The sequence below is a fragment of the Trichoplax adhaerens genome, genomic scaffold, assembly GCF_000150275.1.
Source record: "Trichoplax adhaerens TRIADscaffold_5 genomic scaffold, whole genome shotgun sequence".
Taxonomy (NCBI): domain Eukaryota; kingdom Metazoa; phylum Placozoa; class Uniplacotomia; order Trichoplacea; family Trichoplacidae; genus Trichoplax; species Trichoplax adhaerens.
Genome location: NW_002060947.1, coordinates 7,939,015 through 7,953,733, shown reverse-complemented (window position 1 = coordinate 7,953,733; position 14,719 = coordinate 7,939,015). Strand labels below are relative to the sequence as shown.

The 14,719-nt window shown below is 34.9% G+C and overlaps 2 protein-coding genes across 2 annotated transcripts; one reads left to right on the top strand and one right to left on the bottom strand.

Annotated features, from left to right (window-relative positions):
- Window positions 1-1,321: 1,321 nt before the first annotated feature.
- On the top strand, window positions 1,322-2,491 carry TRIADDRAFT_56942 (uncharacterized protein; the record flags this gene model as incomplete). The annotated part of the gene is made up of 4 exons (XM_002113076.1): window positions 1,322-1,407; window positions 1,496-1,578; window positions 1,726-1,792; window positions 2,320-2,491. The coding sequence occupies 4 exons, from the start codon at window positions 1,322-1,324 to the stop codon at window positions 2,489-2,491; spliced, it is 408 nt and encodes a 135-aa protein (XP_002113112.1).
- Window positions 2,492-5,058: 2,567 nt separating this feature from the next.
- TRIADDRAFT_56941 (uncharacterized protein) lies at window positions 5,059-12,232 on the bottom strand (the record flags this gene model as incomplete). Its single annotated transcript, XM_002112634.1, has 11 exons — window positions 5,059-6,881; window positions 6,990-7,224; window positions 7,384-7,452; window positions 7,534-7,623; window positions 7,839-8,096; window positions 8,213-8,324; window positions 8,421-8,627; window positions 8,764-9,334; window positions 9,782-10,601; window positions 10,712-10,891; window positions 11,078-12,232. 11 exons carry the CDS (start codon window positions 12,230-12,232, stop codon window positions 5,059-5,061), a joined length of 5,520 nt encoding a protein of 1,839 aa, XP_002112670.1.
- Between the last annotated feature and the right edge of the window lie 2,487 nt (window positions 12,233-14,719).

The following is a 14,719-nucleotide window of genomic DNA, read 5'->3' as shown; positions in this document are numbered from 1 at the left end:
AAAATACTTTGCCAAACACGTCGCTATGACACTACTTGAATATGAAGAGAGCCGATATAGAAAATAGACAACGAAGATCGATACTACAGTAAGTGCTGTTAATCATTTTTGATATGGACAAGACCTCATTTGGTCAAGAAAGTCCATCCGTCTGAGGGGAAAATCAGCCCAGGCCTACAGTACTACGCAGTGAGTTCACACAGGCTGTACTGAGTCAGTATGGACTACCAAAAGAAGAATCCGGACTGATCACTCTTGGACGGACAGACATTTTCTGCCTCATCTCACCAAAATACTTTGCCAAACACTTCGCTATGACACTACTGGAGTATGAAGAGAGCCGACATAGAAAATAGACACCGAAGATCGATACTACAGCCTGTTCATCAGTTTTTAATGCTACAGTAAGAGCTGTTCATCATTTTTTTGATATAGACAAGACCTCATTTGGTCAAGAAAGTCCATCCGTCCGAGGGAAAAATCAGCCCAGACCTACTACGCAGTGAGTTCACACAGGCTGTACTGAGTCAGTATGGACTACCAAAAGAAGAATCTGGGCTGATTACTCTAGGACGGACAGACATTTTGGGACCCATCTCGTTAAAATATTGTGCCAAACACTTCGTTACGACAGTACTGAAGTATGACGATAGTCGATTCTGAACTGAATGTTATTTTCTAAAATAATATCATATCGAATCTTATCATTACCTAGTAAATATATATATACTATATTACCAAAGTTCTGCTTGGAAACTGCTAGATAAGATCGTAAATGCTATTTAAACTAGTACCAACGCTATACTGTAGAAAACAGACTCGAAAGATCCATACTAAGTAGTCATTTTTCCATATCAACGCAACCTCAATTCGTTTGTGGACCAAGTCCATCCGTCTGAGGCATAGTCCAGGTTTCTTCTCGCAGGAGTTGATGACAGCACCGGACTACTCTCTCTCTCTCTCAGTAGTCCCTGATGATAGTAAACACATAGGTAGATTTTCTAGCTTCCATACAGACTGTTACGAAACATACTCCCAGTGGGGGACTCACTGAGACGGCGCAGACCGGCGTCCAGCTGTGTTATCCCTAACCTATTTTTTGAAGGGTTTCTACTGAACTCTATGGTATCCACTACAGTAACAGTATCAAGTTATACCATTACCCGTCTGCAGTCGGTACTGGACTGGACTGGACTGGACTGGACTGGACTGGACTGGACCGGACTAGACCGGACTAGACCGGACTAGACCGGACTAGACTACAGCCCCGTTGTTTTCAATCGATCACTGCCCGTTGAAAAGCTGTCGGCTGCAATTCAATATGGCGCAGACGACTAAATTTACTTCCTTGGTTCAAGTCCTTACGCGCCCCACCGGATGGTACTGGGGGATATCCAAGATGTTTCGGTGAGCTATCAAGTCCAAATCGATTATTCAATAGAAAGGAGAAGAGACTGTAAGCTCAATCTTTTTCCATTCTTTCAATCATAACTAGGGAATGTGTTATAAAATTTGGAGCGTTAGTGGGTGAAGACAAATATGGAAACAAGTATTATGAAAATAAAAACTATTTTGTAGGTAAGATCATCTCGACTTGTTCAACTACTGTAGGATAATTGAGATGTAGATATCGATACACCATCCAGTGGAATGATAGCGTTGTAAGATGATACTAGATCAATCAATGGGTTACAACTTTGCGTGTCTTTGCCAATTTTTCAATAGCTCGCCATCGATGGGTAGATTACAAGGATTGGTGGAAATACGACGCTAGCGATATTCCAGCTGAATGGTATGCTAGAACCCATTTTGATGGCAATATTCTTCTAGTTCAACTGATAACGGATGAGTATTTACTATTCGATACATTCATAAGACTACGATTGCTGTTGATACTGTTGTAATCGATGCCTTTAGCAGTCACTATATTGGTAGAGCATTATAGACGAGTGGATACTGTCGACACTACAGTGTATAGTAGGATATTACAAGGCTAAGTAAATCGAACAGGAATATTCGGCCACATCCTCAATCAAGCTATATTAAAATAACCTTTTCACTTTCACTCTGATCAGAACAATGTTTAAAGTCAGCCCTTTGTATTATAGTGCACTCTTTCTTAACCCATCGATAAGTGATAGTCTGATGTTGCGGTGATTGTTGTATCCATTTTTTTCACTATTTGTTGCTTGACTTTGTGATGAGATGTGTCCTACTGTAGCTAGAGTCTGGGTAGCGCAGAAAATATTTACCGATATTGCTCATAACATGGCGCCTTGCGATGTTACTCATTACTTCCACTCTGAATTTGCATTCTAGGCATCGATGGATCCATTTCATGACGGACGACCCTCCAACGATTGATCCCCCTGTTGAACGTAAATTTCTATCTGGACATAAATCAAATATGACCGGATCATATAGGGAATATGTACCATATAGTACTACTCGGCGCAAGATCGATTCTTGGTCTCCTCCACAAAAGGAATAAGTAAAGCGACCTAGTACAACACTTATTTTATGTATATTCAGACAGGATTGTCTTCTGCTTGTTTCCATTGGGTGTAGACCATCGACCATGCTATGCTGTGGATCGATATCATAATGTTAACCCAGTATAGTTATGGCTAGCAGATGCGTTATTCAAAGTTCTATTTTTAACCTACTCGTAGGATAGGCTAACTCACTTTCTAGTGTTTATTCCATAATCTTGCAATTAAAATGATTGATTAGCTGTTGCTTTCTATATGCCTGGCCAGAAAAGTGTGAAATCAGCAATTGGATGTACAGCTTGTACGATTTAAAAGACAGCATAACAATAAAAATGTCTATTCAATCCATTCTCGCAATGGCTATTAAAGCGCCTTCAATGTTTGTCCTATTCTCTTTCTGCTCTCTGAATAAGCTTCATTTTAGTTTGGTCTTGATCAAAGTCAGAATGACATCGTTGACATTCTATGTAAGGTGAATTTGTAAAACTGCAATGGATTTGTAAGCGTAGAATGCTTTAACGATAGCTGATTCTGCAGGCCTTGGCCACCTCACTGCCCCATTTTATTTGTCAAAGAAACCAACTGGCGTGGCTTGAAATGCAGCAAATTATTCTAGCTAATGTTTTAAACTGCGGAATAAATAGTCGTTACTTGCAGTCATTTGAGAATTAGTAGGATGTTATGTAAAGCTAATTAGAAAGCAAGCGTTAGAGCCGAAGGAACAATATCATCTTTGTTAGAGTAATCTGATATAAATGACCTAAACCAAATAGTACCGTCTAATTATTCTGCTTTACAATCATGTTTAATCTAAATTATTGTTTCAAAAGTATTCGCTATGAATATCCATCTACGCTCGTATACTAGCACAAGATATTCTCAAAGATATATCCCGCGGCTTATTTTTACAATACATTTATTTTCAATTTAATAACTTCATATATATACGTACAATCTTTTAATCGCGGTAGTGTATTAGATTTGAGAGAGTATTTTGCATATTCAAGTTTATTAAGCATATACTATGTCCAAGTAAAATATTATAATTGGTATCGATTACAACCCGATAATACAGAAGACTACGAAAGATTTTAATATGGCCCAATCAATCACCCATAATGGTAAAATTATCTACATACTCGCATATTGACGAGGTATAGTAACTGTATATTCTTGACATCTGCATTAGCCAAACTGACATGACAAAGAGTTTTAGATATGAAAATATTCAACATGGCCTATTTAGCTTAGTGAAGAACACGTATAAGCTATTTTAGGGAACTTATAAAATGTATAAAAATAAATTAATAGCGTCAGAGTTTGCATTATATGGCCAAACTGATATGACAAAGAATTTTAGTTATGGAAATATCAACGTGGCCTAATCAGCTTAGTGTGGAACATCTATAAAGTATTTTTGGGAACTTATAAAATGTATAAAGTGAATTAATAGCGTAAAGGTTTGCATTATTGATATTTGATCAATTAATCTGGATTTAGGAGAATTTGATGCAAACAAAGTTATAATAAAGCAATTAAATGTGAAGAAATTAATTCTATATTTAAAAGTAGGGAAATCTAAGGCCACAAAGTATAGCAACTATGTTGTCTTTATTTATACATTGGCAAATAATAAGAGAAATTTTAAGATGGCTTAATCTACCATTCATGATTGTGAAATTATCTGCATGCTATAAAACATCCACATAACATAGTCTTGACGACGGTATTGATGAAAACTAAAGTGAGACAGAACTTCGGCAACGGAAATTTTAACATTACCTAATCTGCTTAGCATGGTAACTTGTATAGCATGCATAAACTATTTTCGAGGACTTATAATATGTGTAGGTGTAAATTAAAATTAGTTTGATTTACACTACGGATAATAACTTCATGAATTCATAAAAATCTGATGTCAATAGAGCAACCATAAAGCAGCAAAATATAAAAAAAATTTGCTCTTTATTTAAAAGTAGGGAAATCTTATGCGTTCTTTTTAACGCTATGGAGATATATAGTGATACTGCAGTATGTTACGGCGTCTAATATTAGTACAAATTTATGATTTAGACTAAACGTATATTCATAATATAATTTCTTCTTAGATGCAATTACTATATGATTGTTTAGAATATATGAATAAAAATTTTACAACTTCAAATGATGTTATAATCCTATTTACAAAATGATACTATAAACAATTAAACAGCTCATAAGTATAACTGCAATTAAATTATCCTTGGTTAAAGCCCAGTAGGATAGACTATAGTAATATAACTAGTAAGTAAATATCATAGAGAGGCATAGATATATATATATACATCATGATAAGGATAGAGAATTACTTAGATGATTAGATCGGAAAATGAATCTACTAATAAGCACGCTGATAATTATAGAAGAACTTTGCATAGCTATTAGAGCTTTACATAGACTAGTTGCTCTATTCTTAAAGGGAATTTCCAATTTTAATCTAGCTATTATACGTAAACGAGATATCGTAATACGCGGTAGTTCATTTATAAATGGCAATGAATTAATCCTGTTTAGCTTAACTATAATTCTAACATGTGGAATCTTCTTGTAGCCCATTAACCACTCTATTCACAAACACATCAAACAAATGGACTAAGTTAGCATTTCGTAAGTTGTCTTCGAAAGCTTTAATATTGCTATAGGCATAATCATATAATTGTAGTAATGCCGATGACTTGTCTAGATCATCTTTCAATGTTTCAGACAATAATTTCATTTCTTTCATCATCTCTTTCTCAGAAACGGTTGGTAAATTTTGAATAGATTTATAAAATTCTGCTACTTTATCCCTATATCTTGGTATTTCACGAGCATAGAGTAGTCGATTAGAAGGAGAATCTTTGCTGACTTTAGTGTCCGATACTGAGCAAGCATCACCGAAAGCTTGGGAAATTACTGACAGGCATGAATCTACAATTGGCGATTTGTCAATATCAAATAAGAACTGCGGATTGCGAATAATATTGATGTAATATCGTAATGGGAGTGTATTGTTTTTCCACGATTTAACCACAGCTGGATCATTAAATTGCATTTGGCTAGCTTGGCTGTTTAGAAAATCGAATAGATACTTAATTGCTAGTGGAAATGTATTGGAATGATGGGGCAAAGTGAATAACGACTCAAAAAGATCTTGAGTATACTGTTGTAGAGTTCCCTTGGTCAATAGTAGACACATTAAGAAAGCTTCTGGAAGGATACGCTCATTTGTGGTATTAGAATCGCTATGCTTCATTAAATGGAATGCTTTCTCACGAACTTGATTAGGCAATGGTTGAGAAAGATTTTCTTTATTGCCACCAAGAGTAACTTGATTGGAAACATTATTATAGCGAGCATGGAGCTGATTACGCGATGGACGAGTATATTGATAAGTTGTTGATATAGAAAAGGTGTCAGAATTACGATTATAGACACGATGCAATTTTAAAGTTGTGTTGTCCGTAATTTTGTAATGGCCGATAGTGTTAAGTTTATACCATCCATTTTCATAAACTTCATTACTACTGTCTTCATCAAACATTGGCAATCGATATGGTGGTTGACCATGTCGTACTGTAACAGCTTCTAATTCAAATTCTGCAACACTGGGTCGCGCGCTATATGGCTGATTAATATAAATAGCATCTAATATTTTTTCTTTAGCTTGCGTAATTGTATCACAATCGAATAACTTCAAACTAATTTGTTGTCCATCACCAATGGATGCCATAACTGAAATTTCAGTCTCGTCTACTTGTTCACGAAGAAGTTTTTCTTCACTTAAGCAATAACGTGCTTCGCCAGTTTTTTGATCCACTGGACCCTTAGAGATTTGTTGCTTAATAGCGTGATAAAGTAAGTACAATGGCTGACCAAAACGTTTATTAGAATATTGGTATAAGCATAGAGCTAACCAATTGGAAAGTAACTTTTCAGTAATGGAGTCATTTCTCTTAAGAAAGAGTTGAGGTTGGCCTTTAGGTGGTAATTTTCGTATCATTTCTATTAATAATTTCATCAAAACTTTGGTAACATAGTCCATATTTTCGTGCAATGCAACAATTAAGAACGATGCTATATTGCATTTATCTTTGGGTTTAAAATCTGGTTGCTTTTCTAACGTAGCGATAAAAGTGATTAAAAATTTATCGCGTAGAAGCAGATCTAGAAATGATGATAGGCTATCTTCAAGGCGTGATTTCCTACTTCCTCTGACGCTAATAGGTGCAAAAACTGGATGCATTTCGCCATGCTTAACATTAGGAAAGAGCATTTTATGGATGTAGACTCTAAATGGATGCTGAGGAGCTCCACTAACATCTAGATCATTGGCTAAATCGCACATTCCAGTTTGTAGTTCAGTAAAGGCTAAATTGAAAATGTGAATAATCATATATTAGAAATCTGCTACTACGGCACTCTACTATTATTCAAATTTTGATATAACCAATGTTTGCATCATTTCCTTATTTTTACCTCGACGACACTCTCCAGCTAAAGTTTGGCCCATTTCATCGTACTTTTGCCTAATATTCAGCACATGTTCCTTGTTACTTTTGACCTTACGACGATGATAAATTATCACTAAAATAGTAACGATGATCAAAACAGCTCCTCCAGCAATACTTCCTATGGTCAATGGGATAACTGGAAATTCTTTTACTTCGTAACGTAAGCGACCGACATGAAATTTCAAGTTACCAATTGAAACCTAAATTGAATAGCATAGAAAATAGTCTTTCAAAATTTATTGACGGCGATTATCGTAATCGATGAGATTACAAGCATTTAAACTACAAGAAGAAAGGAACATTGATTTCTAGATTTATTTAATACCCATAAGTATGAATGAGTGTAATTAAATACTTACGTGAACATTTGGATAATCTTCTCCGGCTCTTGTGCTAATTTTATTTACTGGTAATTCGCACAAGATTGCCTTTAACGGTAATGATAAAGAATTAGTTACAAATATTATTCGATTGAATAGTCTTACTTGAATTTTAAAGAGTAAGCTTACTTTTTCTTTTACGGTATATACTTGGCATTCATGATTACCAATATGAACTCGATAATCGCTACGCGTTGCAGCTTCAATTAAATTAGAACCCTAAATAGAGATTTATGCATGAGTTTAACGATGTGAAAAAATAAATTTTTCCGATTCTTGTAACAATTTTAATTATAACTGCTATACACTAAGTTGCACAAAAATGGCCGTTACGGTATTTATGATTAGAAACAAGCTAAGTAACTATTAAGCGATTTAGTAGAGAAATGATTAGGTTAGACTGACATTAAAAATTCATGATTCTATCAGCTTACATTAATAGCAAGTATTTTTCCTTCGTGCTTGTGTGGATTCCTTCCGAATTTGAAAATGACTGGATCAGGTGACAGAGCAATAGCACTTTCCTTCCTTTGAGCAACATACAAGCGTTCCATAGACTTGACTCCATCCATGATAAATCCGATATTAGCTTTAATCTCTTGAGAGCTAAGAGTTGAGCGATTAACATAAGGCGAAATATTGGGCGATTTACAGTACATAGTAGCTCCAGTTGGAATGGAATTATCGCATACCTAGTTGAAGTATAATTGGAATTTAATATTCATTAATGAGCATTAATAATGAAATCGGAGGTAGTAAATTCCGTAAATTTAGCATTAACATGAGGATAGCTACGTGTATTACTCACCGAGTCGCTATAGACTGTTCTATTGCCGCTTTTAAGCCATAATATGACAAACATGACTGGTTTGACGATAGAATTAAAGTTTGAGCCTGTAATCTTGATAGTCAATCCGCCGCTGTGATATGAAGTAGTTTAATAAATTTAAAATTAGTTAATTTAATACAAAAGCTATTCCATCATATTGATTACAAGCGAGAGTCACAATAATCACCTCTGAATAGTTCTCGGTGGATTTAAATCGGTAAAGGTTGGATCATTGGTGTACACAAAGCTTTCGGAGCTTTTCCGATGTGCTTTACCATCATAAGAAATGACTACAGATCCCGCCGCTAAAGGTGCCATCCGATTTCCTTTGCTTGGAGTTGCTATGATTTGAGATAGGCGACTTGTAATACATTCTATCTTAGATTCATTTCTCCTAAAAAATTGAGTATATTCAAAAGCTGAGTGAGAACCCTAATCAATGTTGCACGCAGTGTTATAGTATTCTATATTTATATGATTTGGTGGCGTTAATATTAGGCCAAAACTTAATGTTATCAAAAAAAAATTACCATAAGAGCTTGCATGGAATTCCAGCTGCAGTCACCACAACATTATTACCCACATTGAGATTGTTGCCCATAATAGTAAGGACGGAGCCACCTGATTTTGGTCCACGAATAGGAAAGATTTGTTTAACGATTGGATTCAAGTAGTGAAAGTTTTCTTGGCTACTAATGGTTATTCCAAATACATCCAAGTGAATTCTTGACGATAAATTATTACTACTATTTCCCGTAATGCAGACAATCTGATGAGAGATTTTGTAATTATTAGGAATAGTTTGACATTTTATTCTTCCAACAGTAATGTGGGTAACATCACTAAAGCGCGATCCTAAATTTATTCCTTTAATTGTAATTGGCGTGCCTCCTTCTAGTGGTCCATAAGATGGCGATATACTAGTAATGGTCGGATTAGGACAACGGTAACCTATCCATCGATTGTTAGAACTGCACTGATCTCGGGTTGAACACATGGAAGTTGCTCCTTGGCACCAGCCACATTCTGATCCACCTTCATAGCGAAATGACAAGCATAGACCACAGTCGGAACTTCGGAATTGGCAATCGTAAAACATAACTGTTAAAGAAGGATAATCAAGTTAGCATAGCATATGATTAGTATGAGAGAGATTATACTTTAAGTGTTATTCCTACTTTCTTGACTCTACGATAATACAATATCTGCTAAGATAGCTTGATTTAATTACGCAATTGAATGAGCTACTCGTAGGTTAGAGATAATGTCTGTCCTTTATCATGCTAGCTCAATGCTACTACAGCACAAGATGGATTAATAATTCTAACACTGCTATTTGCCCTGTCGAATCAAGCAATTTTCCACTTCCTATACTAACTTTGAGAGAAGAATTGAGCTTGGAAGTCTGAAATTGACTAGTATATCGTTGACTTTGGCAACGAAGTGTTGTTGAATTGATATAACTAGCCGGTACTTGAAAAATACTACCACCTATCTCGATGTTGCATGAATATCGCATGGAATTCCTTTCTGGTAGTAAATTTCTACCAGAAATAATAATTTCTCGTCGTATATTGAGGGGAAGGGAGATTTTAGATGCTTGAATAACTGGACAAATACTACTTCGCCATGCAGAATTTCGACCGATTGAAACCGTAGAGCATGTATTGGCATTCGAATTGCAAGTATAATCATACAAGCACCAAACACAGTTGAAAGGAGATGTTGTACAAGTGGCACATGATGATTGATATGATGTACAGTTATAAAATTGAATTACTCGGTTTGCGATAGTAATACGTTTGACTGAGTTAGCTAAATTAACACTAACGGATAATGGGATATTCTTGTAGCCATGAACAGGTACAGCATTGGATAGAGCAACATAGCGTGGTGTTAGACATTGCAATGTATCAGAACTCCCTGGTAGCAATGATGCAGTATATTCGCCATAATTTGACCCATAAGAGCAAGTGTAGGAAAGTATTGGTAAAGAATTTAAGTTGAGCATTTTAATAGAAACTGTAGCTTGACTCTCGATAGAAACAGATGATGGGCTTATACTTGTAATGTTAATACAACGGCTTGTATCTCCTCGTCCGAGCCAATAAGTATTCTTAACACATGAAGACTTTCTGGAACATCGATTATCAAATACACACCAGCCACATAATGGATCTGCTGATAGTATACATTGATTGCAGTCAAGATATTGCTGGCATTTCTCTAACGGCAAGCGATGGACGGTTTTTGAAGTTGCAGCATAGTATTTTCCTGAATCTTTCGCGAATGCTAGCGAATTGATTGGTAATTGGGCGACATGCTCCTCGAAATATTGAGTTGCAATACTTTTGGAATTGATTGATAACTAGATTCAGCAACAAATGGAAAAAATTGTATTACTATAGATTCTAGCTATACGACGATAAAATTGAGAATTTAACACAACGTTTTCAATCACTTTGATTATAATATTACCTTAACTATATCACCATCACTAGTTCCAATAAAAGCCAATGTTGTTGAATCAGCTGAGAAAGCAACAATCGACGTTAAAAGTCGATTAGAATATTCGCGAACTGCTGTTGTTGTGACAGAGATGTTGCCTCCAATACGAGGATTACTCAGGTAGCGTCGACTGCATTCAGGAACAGTATTCTATAAAAGTTTTATGGAATTAAAATAAACAAGGTAAATTTAATATCCTAGCTCGTTTATTTACTTAACAAGAAATTAATTTGATAGGAATAGGTAAAAAATAATTTCTGTATCATTTTATCCATTCTAAATTAAACCAATTAGAATTATATCTCTTTCAAATCAATTCATTATTTATGGATTTACCAAATCAACTTTGGTACATTTCTTACTACCAGCTCCTTTTGTATCCCAAGGTAAACCCCTTGATATTCCACCAGCTAAACAATTTCGAATCGTATCTCTTAAGACTTTATTCACTTGAGCAATTGTAAAAATACAAACAGCTGAAGAAGTAGAGGGTATTTTAGAGGATGGCGTTGTCGATGCTGCAAAGACACCAATTATGATATCCTCTCTTGTAGTGATACCTAGCGATGTAGCCAAAGACGATCCTGGCTTAATGGTATAGGCTGCTTGAAGTAAATTATAATTGATATTATTTCTTCCTAGGCATTTTAATGGTGTCTCGACGTAAGATGTATAAGTAGCATCCGCTGAACATAATCGTACAACTCGACTTTCATAGCGTTGATCGATGACGGAGTTAAATCCATTAATGACAACGCCTTTTTGTACAGTTAAGAAATAACTATAGCTGCCGCTAATAAATCCATAATGATAATCGATATAGTAGTTGGGATCATCATAATTAAATTGGGAATTTGTATTATCGTAGACCGATAGGGCGACTTCAGTAACTGAAATATGCTTTAATCGGCGTGTACTAACAGCAAGAACAACTTTATACCAATCGCCTCCACCATGTTGTGTATGTGTAGCGCCGACATAGAGAACATTTTCGTGATCAGGTCCTGCTCCAATAAATCCATACGTCGTAGCATTAGGATCATTGGATGCAACCGAGATGGTTGGTTCTTGTCGATTGGCTAATGTTTTCAAATCACGTAATTGGCATCTTCCCAAGAAAACACTACCACAAGTGATTAATGAATTGCCTTGATAATTAATTAAGAGTAATTTATTGATATTGTCGGTTAATTTTCGAGGATGATTGCAATTGGTGTCCGGTAAGCATAGGGGATTATCCATCTGTGGGCCAGTTGTACTATTGGATTGCCATGTTAAATTAGCTGTTAATTTAACAATAGTATTAGTAGCCCCAACATAGACATCGCCATTAACTTGATGAATAACAACATGTTGAATGTTATCGCTTTGCAAACGTTCTATATCGAATACTTCTTGGCCATGACAAGATGGATAGTAGTTCAATAAAGTGATCCATTGCAACAATAACAACAATAAAAGTTTTCTGTTGTTGCAATTTATCGTTGCCATATTGATTAAGTTGGATAAAAAAAAAAAAATTCTTTTTTTCAACCACTACCACGCTTGTATCAATGCAATATAAATAGGAGAGATCTATGATTTGAGAAGGGGGGGGGGAGAGAGAGAAAAAAAGGTGGATTAAAAAAAGATAGATCAAAAATTACAAAAAATCAACCTAATTTAATTTCATTTGTAGCCAAAATAGATGCAAGTTAAAGTGTGGAAAATTCAATCTGTGCATCTCGTGTATATGAAAGAGAATGGAATGATGAATGTTATTGAAAGTGAATTTATAACGTTAGATTATTGATAGAAGAAAGAGAAAGGTAGCCTTGATTGAACTTTAATGGCTACTGTGAATACAGTCGCCATCATCTACATAACAATACTAATTGGAATGTATCAATAGAAATTGAATAAGTAGGATCGATAAATAGAATGCATTGAAGGTGGATTAATACACAGTAATCATTAATATTCATTGCTATCCATGAATAAAATGACTTGGTAATCAATCACGATGATACCTTATGATGATGAAAAAGATATATTATCAATCAAGTCGATGGATAATAAGAAATAATATCAATATCAATAGCAATTAAAAAGTTGAATACGTTGGTAGTCCTATCAAGTAGAACAAGACTAACCAATTCAACAGTCTATGCTAAAAGACTATCCTATGCTACCATCTAAAGTAGGACTATTGATGAATGATGATGATAATATACAAGAATGATGCTCATTATGATCGTCTTGTTCAATACACAACTATGAAAACATGATAATTAAACTGATGACTTGATTTTAATGATAGACAAGATTGAAAAGGCTTCAAGATGTTGTCATTCTTTCCAATTCACATTGAGTTAACTACATTAATACACCGGATGGTAACACCTGTGTCCAATGCACGTGTTGGCATTATTGACATTGACATCATCCACGTTGAGAAAAAGGAGAAATGTTTCACTTTTTGATCCATGTCAATAATTTCATCTATTCATCAATTTGTTAGAAAACAGGCTGTTATCATGATTGATGAATTTTTCCAATGTCTAGGCTAAAAATGGAAGAGAGGCCATTTGATTTCATCTATCAATACGTATTAAATGGACCGATGGGATGGATGTTGATAGACTGGATAGAAGTAGCTCATTTTGAATTTCAATGGCGTTGATTAGAAAGTGATAGATGGTGGTCTTGTAATAGAAATATGATTGACAATGGAGATTAGTAAGATATATGCGTTAAGTGATGGCAGTTTATACAGTTAGTGGATGGGGATGGATGTTGCACGGTGTGTTGACGAAGGATTAGTTCATGAAAAAAAATGAGCGTAGTCTTGTACATGCTCTAGATGCGATTGATGGAAATGGATATGCACTCATTTGAAAATAAAATTTGATCAAGTCAAAGATTAAATGGACTCGATAGGGTTCATACACAGTAAATTGTTTCAATTTTGCAATTGATGAGAGAAAAATAAGATTGCTAATTAGAATGATTGGGCTAGAAAATGGCAACCTCTATTTGCATTGAAACAAGTATGGAAATAATCTACAATAGTACAAATTGAAATTGATTTCAAATTGAATGTCTACAGGACATTGTTTCAATTCTGTTGGTAATGAGGTCGAAAATAGAGTTGTTAATTTTCAAGTACAAGATTTGGATATGAAATTTGAATAGAAATAAGCCTATCCAATGAGACAATAGTCGATAGGAGTTAAAGTTGATATAGGAATTATACTATGGGCTAGTTTGTGTTTTGTTTTTATTCGACAACAGGTGAGGGGGGAAAAAAATGTGACGGCTAATTTTATAGTCGCAGATTTGAATATAAATTAAAGTAGAAACAAGCATCTCAAGAATACAACAGTCGAAAACAGTTGAAGTTGTTGTAGGTAATAGATTGTTCAATGTGTCGTATTTTGTTTGCATTGGACAATAGGTCAATGGTTGATTTTCAGTAGATGATTTGCATTGCCAATTTGAAATACACGTAGTCAAAAAGTATCGCTTCAAAAAAGGGATCGAAAGGAGTAATGTAGAAAATAGCTTGTGTCTCCGTATGATGGAAATGTTAACTCAAGAAATTGTTGTTGAGTTGACAAGAAGTGGAATGTCATAACCAATTTTTTCAATACAAACTAGGGCAGAAAAATGAATGTCAATAATAGCTTACGTATGTCTACGTAAGATTGGAAATGTTGACAAAAAAAAAAAAACTATTATTCAATTGAAAGGAGAATCAATTCTTCGTGATTTATGATCGGAAATTATTTCGGATGGATAGAAGCAATAGCGGAAGCGAGTTGATATACAACCTATATTATGCCGACTGTAATTGGAAATGTTAACTAAAAAAGATTATTTTAAATTGATCAGATAGTACAACCTATTCTACATGGATAGAAGCATTAACAGAAATGAGTTTAAGGAATCATTTTGCGATATCCTCTTATGATGGGAAATGGTGACTAATAAAATTGT